The sequence below is a fragment of the Nilaparvata lugens genome, chromosome 1, assembly GCF_014356525.2.
Source record: "Nilaparvata lugens isolate BPH chromosome 1, ASM1435652v1, whole genome shotgun sequence".
Taxonomy (NCBI): Eukaryota; Metazoa; Arthropoda; class Insecta; order Hemiptera; family Delphacidae; genus Nilaparvata; species Nilaparvata lugens.
This window is the reverse complement of record NC_052504.1, coordinates 32415276-32439088: the sequence shown is the minus strand read 5'-3', so window position 1 is coordinate 32439088 and position 23813 is coordinate 32415276. Positions and strand designations below refer to the sequence as shown.

Genomic DNA, 23813 nt, shown 5'->3' with positions numbered 1-23813 from the left:
TATTGAAAGGGTGATGTTTTTTTGAGCTCCTGTGAAATATGACATTTTGGAGTTACAAGGTTTGCTAATTAGAGTAGCGATATATATATATTGTAAAGCATCGAATTTGGGTAGATAAAAATCCCTAACCGAAATAGTAATAGGTCTGAAAATAAAGTCACTGGCTAATATCGCCAAATAGATAATAACTAAGATTAGATAGCATCAGCTTGTTCTGGCTAAACAGTACAAAAACCTAAAAAGGATTTGAAGGAATTTGTTGCTAATAAATAGATTATTATATAAAATATTTTGAAGATTGAGGTTAGGTATATGTATTCAGGGATCGGTGACCTAGAGATCGATCAAATCGAGCAACGTAGAATCTGACCAAAACCCCTTGGCAGAGCTCTATTGCAATCAAACAGTATGCAATGTGAAAAAACACATGATCACGTGGCTAATTATTAGGTAGCATGAAATAAATATTAGTGTATAGAATATTAGCTAGCATGTAGAGAGCATAACCAATAAACCAAATAAAAATAATTAAGTGTATTCAGGAAATAGGAGGTACCAGGCGCATGAATACCGAATAAAATTTGCATGCACCAATAGCAAAACGGCAGTTAATAGGCGGCAACTGTAGGCCAATTCAAAAATATTTCTATATTTATATAAATGTACTGGATTTGTGTTAACACATTGTATAGTCTATGTTATCGATATGGCTCGAAGGCAAAGAAATTATTAATCGCACAACCTAAGTAATAATTTGATATTTTTTTTGTACGATCTATTTGAACCTAAATGGTGGAGGACTAAGATATTCAAATTTTATGTTAATTTGAAAGTCGGAAATAAGATTTGTAAAATTGAGAAAGGAGAACCAGCACTCGCCAGCCAAATGCCACCATGAGAGGACCCCAAATATTTTAGAGCGTAGTACCTTGCTAATAAATTTGTAAAAGTTAAAGTTAAATCAAATTATTAAATTTCTTAAAAGACTTCGTGATGCTATTGTAAAGCAGAAGTCATTTTTTTCAATTTCAAATAAATTTATAACCCCTTGGAAGAGACGATTCCGGCTACCATATTCCAGGACCACATGGAGTTGGATCGACATCGGCGGCTTACAAGAAGATTTTCGACACGTGAGTGATAAATATTGAATTAGTGATGGGCGCCCTAGTGCTTCGAATTAATCTAATAATCAAAGCTAGCTCGTCGAAAGGGTTTTTATTATAAATTAAGAAATTAATAAGAGTAATACTTGCGCAAGTAAAATTAGTATTAAAGGTATTTTAGTGAAGAAAAAATATAGATCAATACATTTCAGAAAATTCCATTGGATCAAAGAAGTATAAAATCTAGGCTATTAAAATACATTAATATGCTTTTCAATTTTTGCAATATAATTTGCGATAGTTTGTTATAGCTCTAATTCACTAGATGAATGGCTCTACCTATTCCGTCAGGTGCCGAATCTTGCACCCTGAGATAAAATATATTTTTGATACAAAGAAATCTACTAAGTACTAGAGATTTTAATATATATATATATATATTTGGATTATTAGTGGCTAATTTATCAAGTTGATCTTAAAGAACATATTTTTTTAATTGAATTGTCCAAGTCGACAAGTATTAGCAAGCATATATCGCAGCTACATGCAAAAGAATGCATATGATTTTAAGATAAAGGCACATGGTAATGATTCGTGCCATAAATCTAGAATATAAAGTTTAGCCTGTGATATTTTACTGATTTCAATTATTGTTCTAGTTTTATATTATATTTTTTATCGCTCTTTATATATTTTTTGCCTCGATCTATTTTTTGCATTATTTGTTTAATATATGTATGAAATGTTTATGGTGTGCAATTTATTTTTATTCCTCAACACTATAGTATAAGTATCATATTTATATATATTTTTTTTATTGAATTACAAGAGTTATAGGAGAAGCCCATACCTAGGCCTAGAAAGATTTATATGAGACTGAATCCTATTAAAAAACCACGACCTAATTATTTGATTATATCAAATATCTCATGCTTTACCGACTGATGCCAAGCAGGAGGCTAATCATTATTTAAATATTAAGAATAACGTCACAATATATATATATATAATATATATATATATATATATATATATTATTTTGTGTGTGGCGAAAAATAGTTTCGCACCATGGGCAAAAATGGTTTTCCGGCTCTCAATCTTTTCTAGTCCGAGGCCGTAGGCTGAGGAAAAATCTCATTTTCTGCTCTAGGTGCGAAATATACTATTTTAGTGCTTCTGTAAGTTTTTTCTTTTATTATTATGTCCTTTTCTACATCATGACTATCATGTAGGTAATTTAGTTAGCTGTTCATTTTATTTATAACTTATTAGATGATGTACCGATTCTTGGCACGTGCTAGCAAAAGTGCTAATTTATTTTCAAGATGAGCTTGAAATATGAATAAATTTACATGAGATATTAGTATCTTCGATCAATGGTGATAACTATTCTACATAAAAAATGGCTGAATAATGCTTTACCAAACTCTTTGAGTTTCCAATGTACTGTACTTGTGAAACTGTATCATGTGTGTGTATAATTCAATAATATTCTTCTAATTTTATTCTGTGAGTCAGTTATTAACATCCACTCTGCTATCATTTGAATGAGCAATCGCCCAGAGATAGAAAATAGAGTGACTCTATGAACAGTCTTTATAGAGTCACTGTATGACTCTTTGAAGATTCTTTATAGTCACTGTAATTGAACTATACGTATATATACAGTGCCAAAATGGAGCGAGGTAAACCCTATTGGCCAGTTGCACAAAAGAAAATTCAATTTCATCAACATAAGATGACGTTTCTAACAGAGCCAGTGCAAAAACTTCCCTATTCAGCTCTGTGAGAGGTTATCTTATGGTGATTAAATTAAATTTTCTTTCATTTGATATTTTTAAAACAATGTTTTACAAATTATATATATATTTAAAATTATTTTTTCAACACATTCAGTCTGTTGCTAATCACCCTCGTTAACCATTCCCGTCTGAGCCCGTATGTCACACGAAATCAGCCATTAGTCTAGAAAACTGGGCTATAAACGGGTCGATGTCAAACGAGGCAAACGACAGAAGAGTCCTGCGACAGTCGAGACCAGCGACGGTAGACACCGGCGACATTCGAGGCCAGCGACGGTAGAGGACTCTTGAAAAAGAGGCCTCAAATGTCGCCTGCGTTAGGCGACAGTTGAGGCCACTCTAATTTTTGTACAGCCCCGACAGTCGAGACCTGCGACCGTAGAGGACTCCTGAAAAAGAGGCCTCAAATGTCGCCTGCGTTAGGCGACAGTTGAGGCCTCTCTAATTTCTGTACACTCCCGACAGTCGAGACCTGCGACCGTAGAGGACTCCTGAAAAAGAGGCCTCAACTGTCGCCTGCGCTAGGCTCTCCAGAATGGTAGACAGCACCAAAAGAATATTATCATTTAATTTGTATGTATTTAACAGCAATTGAATAATATATTATATCCCATTATTCCTTCCATATTATGAATAAGTATTGCAACTTTACAACTGTGAATAAACCTTAGTTGCTTCATCATAAAAAACGAAATTTTCAAACTCGTAAATACCTTTTGATATTTGGCTGTTGGGGTACTTTGAATTGCTTTTTCATCAAATTTCTTCTCTTTGTTGAGTATGCATCAACTCATACACACTCTTCATTCTATAATTATTCTTATAAATTTCACTTGTTCCAATACTAGCCAATATTTCTTTTTCATTTCTTTCTAAATTCATACCTTGACCTTCTTCCATTTCCACACCTTTCTCTCCTCATTTTTTGTACATTCTCATTCCGTTCTCCAAGTTTTTCCTTAATTTCAAGCTTGATTCAGTTCCATTTTCCTCTCCACTATCCTACCTAAGTTCCCTTTCCACCTCATCATCACCCTCTTCCTTCCTCTTTTCACCATTTCCAATGTGCTGATGATTGTGGGCTACAGATTTTAAACTGACATAACCATTAATACTTTCAAGTTCTTGATCAACAATTTTCAATAATTCTCCACTACAAGGATTTGACAAGTTATCATTACAAGGAATCAGATCAAATGCTTGTAAATTTTAGATTGATTTCGGTATTCAAATCTAGGTTTTGAAAAATGTTCCAACTTACCATGGTTAGAAATCAACTCCGCGTCAAGACTAACTTTTTGATTGTGATTATAGTTACCACAAACTCTGTTTCGAATTCTATGATACCAAAAGAGATTCTGTGAAGAATTCTACGAATTCTATGAAGATGAAGATGCAAAAATCAACAATGAAGATGATGCATGATAATTATTATAAGAGTTAAGTGTATGGAATTGATGAAGCGGAATAGGTTGGAACGGTATTGATAGTATTTTTGGATAGATTCAACTGCGCTTAACCATTAAAACACTTCTCAGTTCTTCCCAGTTCTTAAGTCTATAATAATAATTATGGATTGATGTTGTCAGTTGGCAGAATTAATTTGTATTGGCATTGTGCAGTCTTCAAGTTCACCATGTCTGCTCATATTTCGAGAAGAGAAACGTTACCTGAGCGTCGTGACATTAGCTCAGATAATATAAATCCTTGACAACCCCCACCTCCCCACGCCTAGAATCTGCCTCTGGTTGCACACAACATATTATCGCACAAATCGATTGAGTCTCTTAGGAAAGGGGATTATTCATAAGTGAAGATTGTGCAAGAAGCGTGCGATGGTAATGAAAGTTCATTCGAAAAACGTCAGGTGGATGTGCAAGATCTTGCCGAGAAGAAAGGCCTATTAGAAAAGGTAACTAACTTGAAGTCATTAAATAATAATATTTAACAATATGTTTTACAATTGACATAAATTGTATGTATATTTCAAGTTGAAACTAAAGATATCAATAACTTTCTGAAAATAAAAATTTCGTAATAATTTCACGAAATGGGAAATATATATCTAAAAATTATATTCGAAATGCTTTCTCATTTTTCACCTTAAAATAATTGAATTTCATAATTCCATACTTTCTAACCAATTTACGATAATTTGAAGCCATTTTTTGGGTGGGGAGGGGGTCGCGAATAACGAAAAAGACACAAAAATCTTATATGCTTTCTCTCACATTGATGAATTTAATGAAGTTATTGTTAGATGTCTCGGGAATTCCTCAGGTTAGTTAGGCACATTTTCAATGTCTGAGTTGATGTACAGTAAAAATACATGTCTACTCTATCTGGATCATTGATTTCAATTTCAATAGTCTAAAAGCGTTGAAACCGTCATTGCGATAATAGGGAATGTGAAAACTGTTTTTACTTTCCTTGCCTATTACCATAGGTAAGGAAAGTATTGCTTTCCAAAAAAAATTGAGGAACCCTTATTTTGAGTTTTCTATACGTTTCAAGGTCCCCTGAGTCCAAAAAAAGGATTTTTGGGTATTGGTCTGTGTGTGTGTGTGTGTGTGTGTGTGTGTGTGTGTGTGTGTTGGAACAAGGTATAATACGGGGAGACAATCAAGTATACACAGCACATTAAGGGGAGGTGTGTACACTAAGGGGAGACCCCGTAGTGTCACTGCTCAATTTTAGTAAAAATCACTTCTACATGCTTAAAACCATGTAAAAACGTAATAAAAAAAAATCTCCCCATTTTGTTAGTACTCCACCTAATTGGGATACACTCCAGTTTCCAAAATTGCCACCACGTTGTGCTACGATCGCTAATACACACTTACACAAAACTCATTTACGGATTGAGCATACAATGCGGGGTACTTGCATATCCCTGCATATCTCCATTGTCTCCTTCACTGTTCGAAGTAACTGGTTTGCTATGGGGCTTGCCGTGAATTTATGAATCAGCAACTCATCTCCTTTTTCGTTCAGACTCATTGAGTCACAGCTTAGCGAATTCATAGTTTATTTTTTCTGTTCATTCACTTGAGACATGAGTAGGGAGCGAGGAAACATGCTGCCAGAATGTATTGTGGTACTGATTTTTTAGTTATTTGGTACAAATAGTCTGAAAATGATTCTTCACAAAAAAATACCCTCTGCTAACCTTACAGTGTTAAAAATACCTGTTTTTTTCTCCATATAACTCAAAAACTTTCATAGTGAAAAAATCCAGAACTGTTTCCAAGAGAATAAAATCCTCTACAATTCAACGCCAAATTAGGTTCATCACAATCAATGGTGACTGGTAACACAATTTCCCGAGAATTTTCCGCATTGAATTTGGGTTATTGCTAGAATGATGCGAATGGGAGGCTTGTTAAGATTCAAGAATAGCACGTCAGTAAGTTTATATTCTTGAACAGGCTCACTGAGAATTCACTTACTGTTTTAGAGAAGCGGATGCCTCAAACTTTGCTAACCTAACATTGTATCTCAAGATCAGGATAGCCTATGATAAAATGAATTTGTCTCTTAGTTCTCTCCATATTGACATTTTCTTCTGTGTCTGTCAATCCTTGCAAAAACTCTCTTGTAAACCTTGGATTGAATATTTACTTGTGTACGGCATGCTCACTTTTTGTGAAAAGACGTTGTTCCGGAGAAAAGATTTAGTAATCATACCTGCTCAAAAAAAAAAAAAAAAATAGTAGTCACAACACCTTTCCAATTTTATTTGAGAAAGTAAAAAGTTAATTTGAGAAAGTATCAATTGTATTTGAGAATAGTCACTTGTAATTGAGAGAATGTCAGATGTAGCCTAAATGAGAATAGTCAATTGTATTTAGGAAGTCATCACACATGTAATTGAGAGTAGTGAATTGTATTTGAGAAATCGTCAAATGTAAATGAGAAGATATCATATCATGAGCAGACATTTGAAAATGAGAAATTTCCAATTGACATGTCGTGACTCTTCTGTAGCCTACAGTACAGGTTTGATTTGAGCAGGAAAGGATACTGTACTACGTACACAGTATTCCATAGGCTTTGTATGTGTGAAATTATTATTTCAATTGTGAAATATTATTTCCCCTGTACTGTTCACGAATGATTAATGAAAATCATTTCTATGTATGTATTGGCAACACGACTTTTGTCTCCAAACATTTGAATTGATGAAGATCAAATTCTCTATGTTCACGGCGCAATTGAACTTTATCATCAATCAATTGAATCTCTTGATCAAGCAATTCGGTAACTCTCCATGGATTTTGGGGCTCAAAAATATTTTTTATTTAAAAACTAAACGTTTCATTTGAATATAAAATATATATCATATTATTTTTTATGAGTACAGTTATGGAAAATAAAAGTATTGTTTTTTAAAATCATTCCCCAATTACAACTGACAACTTTCGATTTCAAATCGTATGTTCTCAAATTAGGAGTTGATAGTGAGCTGTTGAACGGAGCGGTCGCAGAATTGTTTTGCTCTCTTATCTCAGTTTCCGGACGGGTCGTGCTTAATCGGTTCATTTAGTGCATGTTTAACCTAAAACGTTCTTTCGTAATAAATTGAATTATCAATTTGTTATTTATTTGTGAAATTGTTTTCAAGTGAATCGAAATATTCAAAGTTTAAATTAATAAAAACAGTATCCACCAGACGGTAGTGCTAGAAAGAGACCTAGAGCTAAAAGTTTTCGTAATAAATTGAATTATCAATTTGTTTTTTATTTGTGAATTGTTCTCAAGTGAATCGAAATATTCGAAGCTGAATGAATAAGAACAGTATCTAACAATACTTTCACCGGACGATAGTGCTAAGAAGAGTCCTCGTGCTAAAAGTTCGCCTGAGCTCGAAGAGATGGAACAGAAAAAGCGTGCTCCAGACCCAAGTGTTAAAGCTTCCGGTAATGTGAACTCAGACTTTATTGAATCACTATTTGACCGTTTTGAAAAGCGGTTTAGTAAGGCTATGGATGAAAAACTCGCGCTGCTAGCTACAAAGGTGGATTTAAATGGTCTAATTGAAAAAGTGAATAAACTCTCTGTCGAGAATTAACAGTTAAGAAATCAAATTGTTGCTCAAAAAATTCAGAATAATCATAATCAGGAAGATGGAAAATTTTGAAAATAGATCGAGAAGGAACAATATAATTTTTCGCGGGCTGAAATATGAATGTGCAACAGTGGATTACGTGAGAACTGTCAAAGACTTTTGTGTGAGTCATTTGGGGGCACGAGCAGGTACCTGGGTTAATCGAGCACATGCATTGGGCAAGAAAATAGATAACGGGCCAATCATTGCGCATTTTCCGGACGATCAGGACATCCATTTCATCACGAGAAACAGTAGGAAGCTGAAGGGTACACAGTTTGTGATTCATAAAGACTTTGCTTTCGACACAAGAAAAACGACGATCAAAGCTTTTCCGGGTGCTTGGCGAGTTGGAGAAACAAGTTCGGGAGTGAGAGGAGAGTATCGGTTGAAGTGGATCGTTTAATCGTGAATAGTCGGGTTTTCACGCTGGATGAGGAGAATGGACTGGTCTCGGAGGGAGAGGATGGGCTGCAGAAGATCGGGAGCATGTTCGATGAGAGTGTGATGCGGGCCGTGAGCGGGAGCATGTGTGATGAGGAGGAGTGAGGCGGCGAGGACGAAGACCGCAACCGCTGAGATAACGCCGTCAGTCCGTGTGAGAAGGGACAGTTGAGTATAGTAGCGTACAATGTGGCTGGATTAAGTGGTAAGATTGTTCAAGTATATAATTTTATTTGTAATTATGAGGTTTTTGTACTATTGGAGACGTTTGTTGAAAGAGGAAAGCAATTGTATTTTGAAACTGTTTTCCAGATTACAATTTATACTGGGAATTCGCAGTGGAGAATCAAACTGAGGTAGAGCAAAGGGAGGAAAGTTAATAGAAATTAGTAAAAGAATAGAGAGTTTTTGTAAGGTAATCGATGCGCTTGAGAGGAAAGTTATTCACATGAATGCAGGACAACGGGATGAATATTATATAGTTCCAATTTCCTGAGTGGTGGAGGAGACATGGAATGGGAGAGAGAATTCAATACATTATGGGAGTTTATGATAGTGCAAGAGCATAATAGAAAATATGATTTTAATTGGAGATTTTAACGGTAGAATAGGAAATGGACAGGACATGTCGGAATTAACAGATGTAATAGAATTGGGAATGCACTGAGTAATAAGCAAGAGTCAAAGGATGAGGTGATTAAATGAAAGGTAAGAAAATATTGGAGTTCTGTGAGGTTTTTAATTTCATCATTATGAATAGAAGGATAAGTGGAGATAGGTGGGGAGACTTTACTTTTATAGGCAGAGGGGCTTCCGTATAGATCTATGTTGCATGGCTGTCGAATTAGCGCAAATAGTTGGAAAATTTTCTATTGTGCCAGAATTTTTATCTGATCATTTCCCAATTGAAGCTACGCTAATCACGGTTGATACTCTAGAAAGAGAGAGCACAATTTTACCACTCTTACCGAAGTTGAAATGGAAGGAAGCGAGGAAGAATGAATATATATCTAAACTCACCAATGCTTGTAGAGAAATAAATGGTCTCCCCGAGAGTAGTGAAGAGACTTATGAAGTATTAAATAATCTTGTATATAGAGCTGCAAATTATGTGCCCCAACCTGATAGAAAGAGAGAAGGATGGAGAGAAAAGTGGTTCGACCTACCTACTAGAAGAGTGTGCGGTTATGAGAAAGCGAGTGTTCAGCCTATTGAATGTGTTTAGAAAATCAAATTCGGAGCAGGTGAGAGAAAAATATATGAGGTAGTAAAGGAATACAAACTGCTATGTAAGAGTAAAAGGCAAGCGTATTACAGCGATATAAAAGAACAATTCAGAAGAGTCAAGGATTCCAGTGATTTGTGGGCTCTGATAAAGAAATTCAAGTGTAGAGAGTTCAAGATTTCGGGAACTGTGAGTGCTGAGGATTGGGTTGAACACTTCAGACGAGTGTTTGGATCAGTTTGCGGGGTAGTCACATATTATGCGGCGAGGAATGTTGAAGATCAAACTCTTGACAAAGACATAGATATGAATGAATTGGAAAGTGCCTTCAAGACAATGCGCAACAATAAGGCTCCAGGTGATAACAGAGTTCCTGCTGAGTTTTACAAGAATGCGTCAAAAAATTACAAAGAGATTATTTTGACTTTTTCCAATGCCATCGTCAGAGGTGGACAGATACCAACAGGGTTTCCACGTTCAATTATATTTCCATTGCATAAAAAAGGTGATACTAATGAAGTGAATATAATTCTAGAGCCATATCTTTTATAAATGCTGTCGCTAAAGTATTTTCATTATTTTACTGAGAAGGTTGCAGTTGTGGGAGGAAGAGAAAAGATTATTGAAGAGAATCAGTGTGGCTTTCGGAGAGGTTATTCGGCTACTGATAATATTTTTGTTCTATTCAATATAGTAATGAAAACGTTGAATAGACCTACAAAGAAGTTGTACTGTTTCTTTTTGGGCTACGATAGTGTGGACAGAGAGGCTTTATTTTTTAAACTGAGTGAATTGGGAGTGTCGACTAAATTTATTGCGATGTTGAGGAGTCTATATAGAAATACGAAGTCTCCTGTATGGCATGGCGTGGAGGGTAACTTAACAGAATACTTTGAAACCAGAAATGGATTAAAACAGGGATGCGTATTCTCCCCGTTGCTATTCACACTATTTTTGAATGATTTGAGTGATGTTATTGGTGGAGGTATATTATGTTGGGCAGAGGCTGATAAATTCGCTGTTATATTCTGATGACGTGGTATTGTTGTCTGAGAATCCTCGACATCTGCAGTCAATGATAAATAAGTTAAAGGGATATTGCATAAGGTGGAATCTCACAGTGAACATGGCTAAATCCAAGATTGTAGTTTTCAGAAGAGGAGGACGATTGGGAGAAAGAGAGAAGTGGTACTATGGAAATGAAGTTATTGAAACAGTGAATGAGTACAGATACCTGCGAGTTGTTTTTCATCAAGACTTGCCCTAACCACACATTTTAAATGTAAGATAACAGCTGCCAGATTTGGGATTGATAGTGTATGGCGAAGACTCATTTTGAATGATCAAGCACCTCTGTCAATGAAATGAGGAATTTTTGATTCGATAAGTAAAGCAGTTGTAACATATGCAGCACAGGTATTGGGATATGCGGAGAGAGAAGAACTAGAAAAATTTCTGAGTTGTTTGTCAAGAAAATATTTGGACTACCGTGTAATACGCCAAATTATATAGTATACTTAGTGACAGGAAAGGAAATTTTGTGGTTGTATACTTTGAGCGTTCATATAAAATATGTATTGAATTCTTTTGAGATACCTGGCGACCGATATCGAACATTGATCGCAAGGCATTGTTCAAGATAAAAGTGTGGTTGGTATTCTGAATGGAGACGGATATTAAGTGAGTTTGATATTGAATTGCCGATAACAGCGGACAACTGGCAAGCAGCAAATTTCAGGAGGGGGTGGGAAGCAACGTGGGAGAGGGTAATGGAGAAGATAAAAGCTAAAGTTGAAAGTAAGTGGCTAGAGAGAAGAGAGCGGTCACAGTTTCACAGAATCTACGCAGATGTAAAAATGACGATGGAACGAGAAATTACATGAATGATGAGTCCAAACGGAATGTTACCTCGATGATTTTCAAGGGCCTCCTCTGGGCTATTATCGCTCAATCACGCACCGCAAAGAGATGAGGGGATAGGTGTCTGTTCTATGTGCAATAGCCGAGAAACGGAAGATGCTTATCATTTCATCGGTAAATGTTCAATTTTGGGTGAAATAAGAAAGAAATATCTGAGAGGGGCGATGCTAGAGAGAGAGACAGTAATGAGTATCTGAATGGAAAATTTTGGACGAGTCTAGTAGGATATTAAGGGAGGCAGTGGAATACAGGCGAGAATTGATAAAGGAATTCAATTTTTAGGAGTTTATAATCGATAAGAGTCATTTCCTCTTTATGTTATTGATATCTTGTTATGCATATTGTGAAATGTACATTTTAATGTTGAAGTGGAAAAGTCTTTTTAGGATTATTATTAGAGTTATTAGCTATAAAAGTAGTATTTTATCATAAACATGAGAAGCCGCAAGACTTTATGTATTATTAAGTAGTGCTTTGATCTATGCAGATGACTTAATTGATTGATTATTCTAAGATTTTTAAGAGTTTTGTTTTACTTATTTATTCTTCTCTCTTCTGTTTCTGTATTATTTCTCTTTTTTTAGATTACTGATGATTAATTGAAAGTTGACTGTATTTTAATTCAATTTTATTTTTGTAGAGTACAAAGTAAGAGGTGACTCTATTTAAATTTCAAAGTTTTGGTTTTTTGTTCGTGAAGTTAATAATTATGTTGTTTGTATATTTTATAAGTCCAGCCACATTGACGCATACAAGGTCCCTTAAGAGGGTGAATTTAAGAGTGTGAATTGCTTTTTAAAAGTTGAATTACAAGTTTAGTTATGATAATTACGAGAAATTAGTTAGGTATGAGTTCGAACAAATATATTTTTGCAAGACCCAACAGCAACTCAGCATTCCGAGGAACAGATTCCATGAAATATGTAGCGAAAGAGTCTGGAGAAAAAAATATTGATAATCTTACCTCAACAAAATTGCGGAAACACATTGCTACTGTCAGCCAAATACTCATTTAAGCTCCAACGAACTCGAGCTATTGTCAAGGCACATGGGTCACTCGCTGAACATCCACAAAGACTTTTATCGCCTTCCTGATAATACTTGAGCTTGCCAAAGTGAGTAAATTACTTATCCAATTTGATAAAGGAACAATTGAGCCTGGACAAAATCTTGATAACATTGATTTGGAATTGTTATCAGAGCAAGAAACAGATGAAGAACCACAACCTATTGGAATCTTAGGTGATGTATCACCAGATGCACCAATGAAAAAAACGTGCAAAGGTAATAATGCTACCCATTTTTCAAAAAAAAAAAAAAAAAAATATCGTGAGAGAATCCTGGACCCCAGAAGAGAACAAAATTATCAAAAATTATTTTGCAAATAAATTTTGTCTAAAGAAGTACCAGGGAAAATTGAATGTGGAAAATGTATTTCTGAATTTCCTGTTCTCAAGAAGAGATCTTGGGTACAGGTTAAATCGAAAGTACACAATATCATTAAGTCTGGGAAAATGTTGTAATTTCAAAGAAGAATTTCAACAGCTGACTGCTTCTATGTTTCACAGATTCATGTCTATGGACATATTAGTAGAATTATTATTCTTGTTCATTCATTTTTGTATTTCAATACTGAGCCGATATTTAAGGCTGAATTAATTGTTATATTTTCAAATATCAATTTATTTCCTAGAAATTTGAGATAAATTGTTCATTATTCAATTATTGAAGGAGATAATTGATTTAAATTTCCCAAGTATCTGAATACCGAAGCCTGGACGAGCCGCCGAATTCATAAATGATTAATTCAAAGAATCCACGACAAGGAAAATTTACGTGCGTTATCTTTTATATTTGGGGCCCCACTCTTTGCTTCGAAAAAGCGCAGTGCAAGTAAATTTCGAAATTAATATTATGGCCACGTCGACATGCGCATTTTAATTATAAAGTTCTTAGAATTCAGATTGCTTTATAAATTATAATCTTTCATAGTTGATCAACTGTCCTCTGCCGCTAGGAGAGCAACCTTGATTTTCATTTGTAAATTATTCCATTATTAAAATTATAAGTTTTGTCAATTATAAAATATGTTGAAATGGTGCATTGTATCACACCATCAGAGCACAAATCTAGTAATAATTCTGTCGATGTTAAACTATTGTCAAACTATAAACCTTACTTCTTCATTAGCATTAAATCTTCACTGTCATAGCACATTCTATATTATATTTAAAATTCAGTAATTCGTCTTCTGAGTTCGATTATTTCTTAAGCCTTTCATACATTGTGCCTGCCACGTTATATCCTGTTCAGAGCCGATCAATGACAATCATTGAAATAATTGATACAAGTTTGAATATTGGAACATATATAAGTGGATGTATTGTGTGGGCTGGATCGAGATTATTTATTATTCTTTATCCTCACCTGCAGATAAATCAGCTCTTATCTGTGACCAACTTCAATCTTCAACTCAAGGGCGAGCCTTCTACTACATGACAGGCGCAGCTGGTGGTAATATAATTCCATACAATAGAGCATAAAGTCTGACAAGACTCTATCCTCGATACATTTTCCAAATATTTTCAGGTCTTAGAACCATATCTTATATTTCAGAATTTATTAGAGGCGCAGTCCTGCAAATTATATCAATCAGAGTTTTTGCTCGACCTGTCTGGTTTTATATAATTACGATTACAAGACAGGTAATAGTATTGAGGTCGCCGTACTCAGTGTTTAGCAGCTGCTACACTGCAACTTCAATTTCCAGAAATATTAATACAATCTATCTGAAATGAATATTAAGGGTGTGATAGTGTTTATGTCTCCTGCGATTCTGACGGTTGAACCAGATCTTGTATGGACTCTTTCAGTCTGGTGTTCATAACGCATTAATTCACACATTTTCTGGTTCATAACCTCAACACCGAGAACGCAATACAAGATTTGTTATAAGTGTGACGTCACAACCTGGGCATTGGCTGTTACATGTTATACCAATACCTACTATTACTTCATAGTAGGTAATAGTAATAGTAGGTATTGGTTATACTCAACCCCATTCTGAAAAGTATGAAACAATTGCCCTAACCTGTCTTGCTATTACACACAAAAACACACAAAAAGTAACTTCGATAATCTAAATAATACATAAGCGCTGCCTGCAAAACCGGAGTTTGAGTACTGGCGGCAAAAGTATCAATATAAATGTTCAATACAAAAACTCCAAAATTAAAATGAATGATGTTTCACTTTATATTCATACTTTATCAACATGATATTAATCAGTAACTATCTATAATATATATTTTCATGTATTTTTTGCAGTCATCCATTCTTATAAATAGGCTACATTATTTTAATTTTTATGTGAATAATATTTACAACAGTTTCGCATCACAATATTTTATTGTAATTAGTCATGTTCGTTTAATATTATGTTATCCTTTGCTATTTTTTATTTTGTTAGATTTTTCGCTCACTTCCAATCTCTTAGTGAATGGATGCACATTCGATAATTCCATTGAGTGTTTGATGTAATCTAAAGTAATAAAATCTTCAGCTTGGCATTCAAGTCTCAAAAATAGCCTAGCATAATTAATAATAGCCCACAAAAGTTTTACATCATAATAATTTAGTTATTGTAGTGAGGTCTATGTTTTAACTCGGATTTTCTTTTGTCTGTCTGTCTGTCTGTATGTATGTATGTAACGCGTTGATAGAATTCTATGAGATTTGGCAGAAATATTCCTTTTTCAACTGCGCGTCGATGTATTAATACACAAGGTTTTTTTCAAATTTTGCATTTTAAGGATAATATGAAAAGAGAAGGAATCCCTCATTACTCCGACATCACTGTATATAATTGACCGAGCGAAGTGAGGTCTAAGATTCATGTCGACGGCTGTGCATTTCTCTTTATGTTTATATGTTGCGCATTCACAGCGATATACGGCAATATATTTCCATGAAATTTAACAGGTATGTTCCTTTTTAAATTGCGCGTCGACATATATACGAAGTTTTTCAAAATGTTGCATTTCAAAGATAATATAAAAGGAAAAGGAGCCTCCCAAAGATACTCACAAAGATACAGAATATCTCTTGCAGTTAACAGAAGGCTTGATGAACATGGATCTTTGAAAGTTGTTTTTTTGCATGCATCCACTCTTTCAAATAGGATACATTATTCTGAATTATTCTGTGAACATAGGTGTAGACTACTTTCTAGGATCATGTAAATGTTAGGGTCAAGCTACTGAGAAGTCATGGTGGGGGGAGTGAACAAGGCCGTCGTGTTTTTCTTAGGCTAGTTTCACACGGCAGAATCCCGTCTCCTGAAGATCATATTTCAGATCATTTCATATTTCGCAGCTCGAAGGCTTTCACAAGGGGATCTCAAATTTCAGACGCGTTTGCTCAGAGTATGACTCATTACTTTTCTCAAAGTATTCGGATTTGGATTCAGCGACCCCAAATTTTTTAAAGCGTAAGTCCCATTTTCGAAAATACCCAAAAACAAGGGAGTTACAGCAGTTTTTAATATAGCTTTTACATTATCATAAAGTTATGTTTAGTAAAAATGTACCTACTAAGATAATAATACTTCTGCCTCACAGGTAAAGGTTTTTAGAAGCTTTTAAACACTCTTGAAAAGTTCAAACATGAACATTTTAAAACATTAGGGGCCGGTTTCCGAGCTCGGGATTTAGCTGAGTCCAAGACTTTAAACAGCTGGAGTCAGAAATTTGGTTTTCCAAGACGGGGCGTAGTCGCAGTCATTGTCATAGTCACGTTTGAATTAAATCTCGAAAAACTAGAAAATTGAACACAAAATAAAATAAAGAGAAAATAGTGTAAAGTTTCAGCTATTTTGAATTATTCAGGAATGTCTAATTCCGTCAAGGAAAAACGTTTCCAATTATAGAAATGAGAAAATAAAAACTAAGACTTCTATTATAAAAGCTGACCTTTTGGAAAGCCAATTTTCTGACTATTGCTGTTTAGAGTCTGGGACTTAGCTAAATCCTGAGCTCGGAAACCGGCCCTAAAAGTTCTAGTTTAAAAAAAAAATTCCAGCTTTGAAAGTTTCAAACTTCAAAAGGTTGAATCCAAATATGGAATCAGAAATCATCTCCCATTATCACTCAATAAAATACGAGAAAAAGTAACCTTGTACAGTTAACTTCACTGAATTATTTACGTTGTCGGGATTTCAATTTTGTCATACAACAATCTAATTCATTAGGTGAAATCGTTGAATATTACCATGGATTTCCTGTTGAATCATTGACTTAAAATCTTTGCAACAATCAATAAAATCTATTACACAGTATAAATATGCAGTCAGTGAGTATAGAATGTAACATTCTATACTCACTGCATACAGTAGGCTATAACATTGTGCTGATCTGAACAGTGAGTATAGAATGTAATTACATTATATTACTCTAACAGCTAACTGGATCTGAATTGATCTATTGTAATAATGGACATAATGAAATAATGTCTTACTATTCCAAGTAAAACGAAACTAATGTTTGTGTTTGTATAAGAGCTGCTGAGTGGATACTGCATACTGAGAAATTCATAAATGATCCAGACCAGCCTGGCGACTTCGATGCTATCGACACCGGAATCTCCTTTTATTTCTATCAATGAATGAATCTGAATTAAAACCATGTATTGTATCAACTATCCTATTATCGTATTGTAATTCGTGAAGCCTGTTTAGTAAAAGCCAGTTACATACACATCGATTTTTTACCGTCCTTATAAAATTCTATTAGATCAAACAGATGATGTTTGACAAGTTGCACTTATTCGAATTCATAAGGATGGCAAAAAACAATCGTTCAAAAATCAATGTGCATGTAACTGGCTTTCGAAGACCCATACGATATTGTATTCTATGATCAAATAGAATAGTAAATATCGAAATAAGTGTTGCAGCCAGAACTTGTGTTAAGAACCGGTTTTGTCCCCGCTTTGTAAGTTAAACTAAACACACAATTCCTCCCCGGAATGTGGGTTTGAAGTGCACACACCATTTCTCCCCGCTTTGTGCAGTGGAAGTGTACACACATTTCTCCTCGGTTTGTTCAGTGAAAGTGTACACGCATTTCTCCCCTTTATGTAGGTTTAATGCGTAATTTTTTTTTCAAGTTAACAGAAAAAAAAAGTTATAACTGTATTGAACACATATTAATATACTTTCTAAAACAAAAATTAAGTCTCCAACATGTGTGTAAATGTGTGTAAATCAGCCTCCCCGCAATGTATGTTCATTTCTCACCTCCCCGTAAGTTACCTTGTTCCAGTATGTGTGTGTGTGTGTGTGTGTGTGTGTGTGTGTGTGGTGTGTGTGTGTGTGTGGTGTGTGTGTGTGTTGGAACAAGGTATAATACGGGGAGACAATCAAGTATACACAGCACATTAAGGGGAGGTGTGTACACTAAGGGAGACCCCGTAGTGTCACTGCTCAATTTTAGTAAAAATCACTTCTACATGCTTAAAACCATGTAAAAACGTAATAAAAAAAAATCTCCCCATTTTGTTAGTACTCCACCTAATTGGGATACACTCCAGTTTCCAAAATTGCCACCACGTTGTGCTACGATCGCTAATACACACTTACACAAAACTCATTTACGGATTGAGCATACAATGCGGGGTACTTGCATATCCCTGCATATCTCCATTGTCTCCTTCACTGTTCGAAGTAACTGGTTTGCTATGGGGCTTGCCGTGAATTTATGAATCAGCAACTTATCTCCTTTTTCGTTCAGACTCATTGAGTCACAGCTTAGCGAATTCATAGTTTATTTTTCTGTTCATTCACTTGAGACATGAGAAGGGAGCGAGGAAACATGCTGCCAGAATGTATTGTGGTACTGATTTTTTAGTTATTTGGTACAAATAGTCTGAAAATGATTCTTCACAAAAAATACCCTCTGCTAACCTTACAGTGTTAAAAATACCTGTTTTTTTCTCCATATAACTCAAAAACCTTTCATAGTGAAAAAATCCGGAACTGTTTCCAAGAGAATAAAATCCTCTACAATTCAACGCCAAATTAGGCTCATCACAATCAATGGTGACTTGGTAACACAATTTCCCGAGAATTTTCCGCATTGAATTGGGTTATTGCTAGAATGATGCGAATGGGAGGCTTGTTAAGATTCAAGAATAGCACGTCAGTAAGTTTATATTCTTGAACAGGCTTCACTGAGAATTCACTTACTGTTTTAGAGAAGCGGATGCCTCAAACTTTGCTAACCTAACATTGTATCTCAAGATCAGGATAGCCTATGATAAAATGAAATTTGTCTCTTAGTTTCTCTCCATATTGACATTTTCTTCTGTGTCTGTCAATCCTTGCAAAAACTCTCTTGTAAACCTTGGATTGAATATTTTACGTGTGTACGGCATGCTCACTTTTTGTGAAAAGACGTTGTTCCGGAGAAAAGATTTAGTAATCATACCCTGCTCAAAAAAAAAAAAAAATAGTAGTCAAAACACCTTTTCCAATTTTATTTGAGAAAGTAAAAAGTTAATTTGAGAAAGTATCAATTGTATTTGAGAATAGTCACTTGCAATTGAGAGAATGTCAGATGTAGCCTAAATGAGAATAGTCAATTGTATTTAGGAAGTCATCACACATGTAATTGAGAGTAGTGAATTGTATTTGAGAAATCGTCAAATGTAAATGAGAAGATATCATATCATGAGCAGACATTTGAAAATGAGAAAATTTTCCAATTGACATGTCGTGACTCTTCTGTAGCCTACAGTACAGGTTTGATTTGAGCAGGAAAGGATACTGTACTACGTACACAGTATTCCATAGGCTTTGTATGTGTGAAATTATTATTTTCAATTGTGAAATTGAGGAGCTGGGTAGAAAAACGACCCGAGGCCACTCGTGTCGTTTTTCCGCAACACGCTTCATTCTATCCGCCATTAAATTCTGAACAGATTGGTACATAAAATGTTGTTGTATCTTGAAAAATGATTGAGTTGTGAAAATTTTTTGTTTGTGTGGCAAACCTGAAATTATTCAGCTGACAAGCTGTGAGCCAGCAGCCAGTGAAATCCTTATTTTGTTTTCTTACAAAAGAAGAAGCTGATTGATTGATTGATTGATTGAGTACTTTGTAGATTACTTGTACTTATGTAGATTACAGTATATACTGGCTTATACACTCATATACAATAGCTTACAATACAGCAAAATTATAGATGAATTTACATAATATAGACTAAGAAAATAATTATTGAACTTGTTTGGTTACAAGTTATTAATAAAATAAATGTGTCAGAGGCATTTGGCAATACTAATAACAACATGAACCTAGCACAAAGTTTTAAAATGCACAGAAACAGCTTCTGTATGATTGCCTTTAATTATGTTTATTACTCAAACTCCTATTATTTTCAAAAGTATTACATATGGGTTCCATGTTACAGGAATGCAAAGAGGAAGAAAGTACATGAACTGACCGAAAGAGAGCATAGAAGAGAGAAAAAGAAGTGGAGACAGAGGCAAAATGCAAGTAGAAAAAAGAAAAAAATTGATAATGCAAACCGAGAACTAACGCCTCCTTCTACACCAGAGCCATCGCCATCAAATTCCAATGGTAATAAAGTGAGAGGACGCAAAGTTATACTACGTCACAGATCAAAGTGTGTCAGGGAAAATAAAAGACTCCAAGCACATGTGAAAATATTGGAAGAAAAAATCAGAAATGAACAGAGAAAGGCTGAAAAATACAAAAAAAGATTACAAAGACAGAATGCCAAACAAAATAATAAATTGAATATGATGCCAGACAGTGACCTGACTCCTAATTCAAAAACAAGAAAGATGTTGACAGACCTAGATAATGATTTAAGTGAGTCAAATATTCGGAGAAGAAAGTCTCTCCTTATGAATTCAAGTGTGGCAAGAACATTGACATTTCACAATGCAATGACAAGTTCTATAAAAGAAAACTACATGGGAGCAAAATCTAAGATAGTTAAATGCCACATAAGCTCGGCACTTTCTTCCAAACTGATACTGCGATACCGTTTTCAAACTATGATTGGTAGAACATTGGGTCTCTCATGTTGCCAACGCTTGCTTCAAAAGCGTCAGTTAAAAGATAACAAAAGGCGCTTTTTAATAGAAAGCTTTTTCTTGAGTGAAGACGTGAGCCGCACCACAGCTGGTATCAAAGAAACAGTGACAAGAAAGAAAATCAAAAAGCAAAAACGCTATCTCCTCTCAGACATGAAGACTCTATTCAAAAAATTTATCAAGTTACATGGTCGTGGAATATCGTACACAACTTTCACCCGATTCAGACCGTTTTATGTATTGAAACCAACTGAAGTGACTAGAAATACTTGCTTATGTAAACAACATACAAACATAGAACTAAAAGCAGCAAAGCTACGACAGATGAATTTAATTGATGAAAAAGACCCACATAAACTGTACCCACTTACAGTATGTGACAAAAGCAACTGTCAATGCATGTATAACATGTGTCAGATATGCAAGACATTGACTGTTCCTTTGAAAGACTTTGAGGGGAACAATGAAGTGAAGTGGGAGAAATGGGTAACTGCAAAAGAAATAAGACAAAAAAGAAAAACGGTGAAGTTGTTTCTGTCCCCGTGCAGATCACATCCAAAGTGACAGTTGATGGTACACTTAGTCAATTAACAAAAGAGTTCCATGAAGAAATAACTCTCTTGAAGAAACATGCCTTCAATATTAAAATACAAAATAAGGGCTATGATGACGTGAAAACTAACTTAAAGAGGAACGAGGCCATTCTACACGCCGACTTTTCTGAGAACTATTCATGCAAACTTGCTTCAGAAGTGCAGAGTTTCCATTTTGGTGGAAGTAGGAATCAGGTGACTCTCCATACCGGCATTATGTATACGTCAACTGAAAAACCACTTCCATTTGCTACAGTATCTCCTAATAAAGAGCATGGACCCGCCGCTATTTGGGCGCACTTGAAGCCAGTTCTGGAATACTTGAAAATTGAACACCCAGATGTGAGTACAGTACACTTTTTTTCTGACGGACCTTCCAGCCAGTATAAGCAAAAACAGAACTTCTATTTGTTTACAACACAAGTATATGAATTAGGATTTCAAAATGCAACTTGGTCTTTTTTTGAATCTTCCCATGGTAAAGGGGCACCAGATGGTGTTGGCGGTGCTCTAAAACGAATGGCGAACCATTATGTTGCTCATGGCTGTGACATTACTGATGCAACAGTGTTCTTCAACTTAATGAAAGAAAAAAGCAAGATAAAGCTTTTCTATGTAACAGATAATGACATTGAACAGTCTTTCGAAAACTTACCCAGTATACCCATAAAAACGATTGCTGGTACAAGGGGTATTCACCAAGTCATTACATATAAGAAGAATGAAATGATTTTCAGGCCGCTATCTTGTTTTTGTGATGCAAATAAATGGGAAGAAGGACTTACTTGCAAGTGCTATTTTCCAGCTGAGTCAGTATCATTTACTGAGAAACAGAAAAAATGCAAGCAGCGGAAAAAGAGCCGTTACGAAGCAATCTACTCTTCATCAGAGTCTGATTCGGAAGCAGAAATCAGCCTGGTTGAATCGGATGATGACATATTGACAATGGAGGATTTTGCCAACCACATGCAAAGAGAGTCTGTGGATCAAGAAGTACTACTAGATGCTCCAACAGAAGCGAATATTTCCGAGGGAACATTCATTATTGTGGAGCTATTAGGTAAGTAACTCTTGCTTCTCTTAAATAAAATAAGATAAGATAAAATAATAATAGAAATTACAATGATTCTACATATGTGTGGTTGCAAATATATTAAAAGGAACTAGTGGACCACCCATGCGCAGCTACAGGATTCGAATCTGAATACCTTCCCAAAGTTTCATGACGATCGGATGAACGGTATGGTAATGCATAAAGGACATACATCTGTTGTCTTTTGTAGATATAGATATAATAATATTTTTTCCTTTGTATGGAAAAGAAGTCTATGGCATGTCATTTATGCAAAATATAGGCTTTTTACTACAATGACTTCACCATTGCTTTTAAAATTTAAAACAGATTTTATCAATAACCATTACTTTTTCTAATAATTTTTGTTTTTTTACAGGTGGTTTGAGGAAAAAAACAAAACTTAAATTTGCTGGTCTAGTTACTAGAAAATGCAACCGAGAAGACGATGGTGACTACATTGTGACATTTTTGGTGAAACAGGAACTGATGATTGTTATTTACTGAATGAAAAAGATGTTTCTGCAATTGATTTCGCTCAAGTCAATGCTGTTCTTCCACAGCCTGAAATAGTTATGAGAGGTTCAGAACGCTTTGCATATAAATTCCCCTGCTGCCTGGAAAACTATTTCTAATTAGTCGTTTTTCACAAGCAAAAAATAATACAACATTTAACATTAGTTATTGACATTTAGTTTACACTCTGAAACTTTGTAATAATTTAATTTGGTCAAAATTACATAACGTTTTTAAAATTAATAATTTGTGTTATTTTTTCTGAACTTTTAAAACTTACAAGTTCTAGACAAGAACGCACATGTCATGAGTGTTACTATCTGTCACGAGTGTTACTAATTGTCATGAGTGTTACTTTAGTCAAAATATGAAAAAAACTAATAATATAAATACTTTATGAAATAACCCGATGTGTACAATTAAATCATAATGGTTCTTTAACTGAAACATAATAGTTAAGACAAACAAATGTTTGTAATCTTTGGAAAAATATAAAGTTTATCTAAATTTTTTTAATGTTTGTAACACTCGTGACATAAAATTGAAATTTTTCATTACAATAAATATTTGTTTTCTTCTAATAAGTGATAAACTGGTTGAAGAAAGTCACTTAATTATATTAAATGAGTAATTTTATTTTTACATCAATAAATTAATAACCTAAAAAATTTGTTATTGCTGGTAACACTCGTGACGCTTAGTCCTGTAGTGATAAATAAAAATTGATATAAATTATATATCATTCAATAAACACAAAGAATTCCAGCTGCACGTTATTCAAAAAAGGGTGCAGAATACAGGTGAGCAAATGATTAAAACTGTTTAACAAACTTAATTTGACATCCTTCATAAATTGAATTTGGCATCTAATATGAAAATGACCCTTTGGCCTAATGAAAATGTTGTT

The 23813-nt window shown here is 34.7% G+C and overlaps 2 protein-coding genes across 2 annotated transcripts in view; one reads left to right on the top strand and one right to left on the bottom strand.

The window, feature by feature from the left end:
• LOC120350882 (protein ANTAGONIST OF LIKE HETEROCHROMATIN PROTEIN 1-like) overlaps positions 1-23813 on the bottom strand; it is a 121774-nt gene that overhangs the window by 58326 nt on the left and 39635 nt on the right. The gene's annotated exons all lie outside the window — the stretch shown is intronic.
• Positions 20052-22897, top strand: LOC120350227. The gene is made up of 2 exons (XM_039422814.1): positions 20052-22378; positions 22770-22897. The coding sequence occupies exons 1-2, from the start codon at positions 21208-21210 to the stop codon at positions 22895-22897; spliced, it is 1299 nt and encodes a 432-aa protein (XP_039278748.1). The 5' UTR covers positions 20052-21207.

Excerpts from the sequence above, each read along its gene's own strand:
- LOC120350227 (XM_039422814.1), top strand. The coding sequence starts at position 21,208 with ATGGGTAACTGCAAAAGAAATAAGACAAAAAAGAAAAACGGTGAAGTT. Across the intron at positions 22,379-22,769 it reads CATTATTGTGGAGCTATTAG|GTGGTTTGAGGAAAAAAACA; the intron begins GTAAGTAACTCT and ends GTTTTTTTACAG.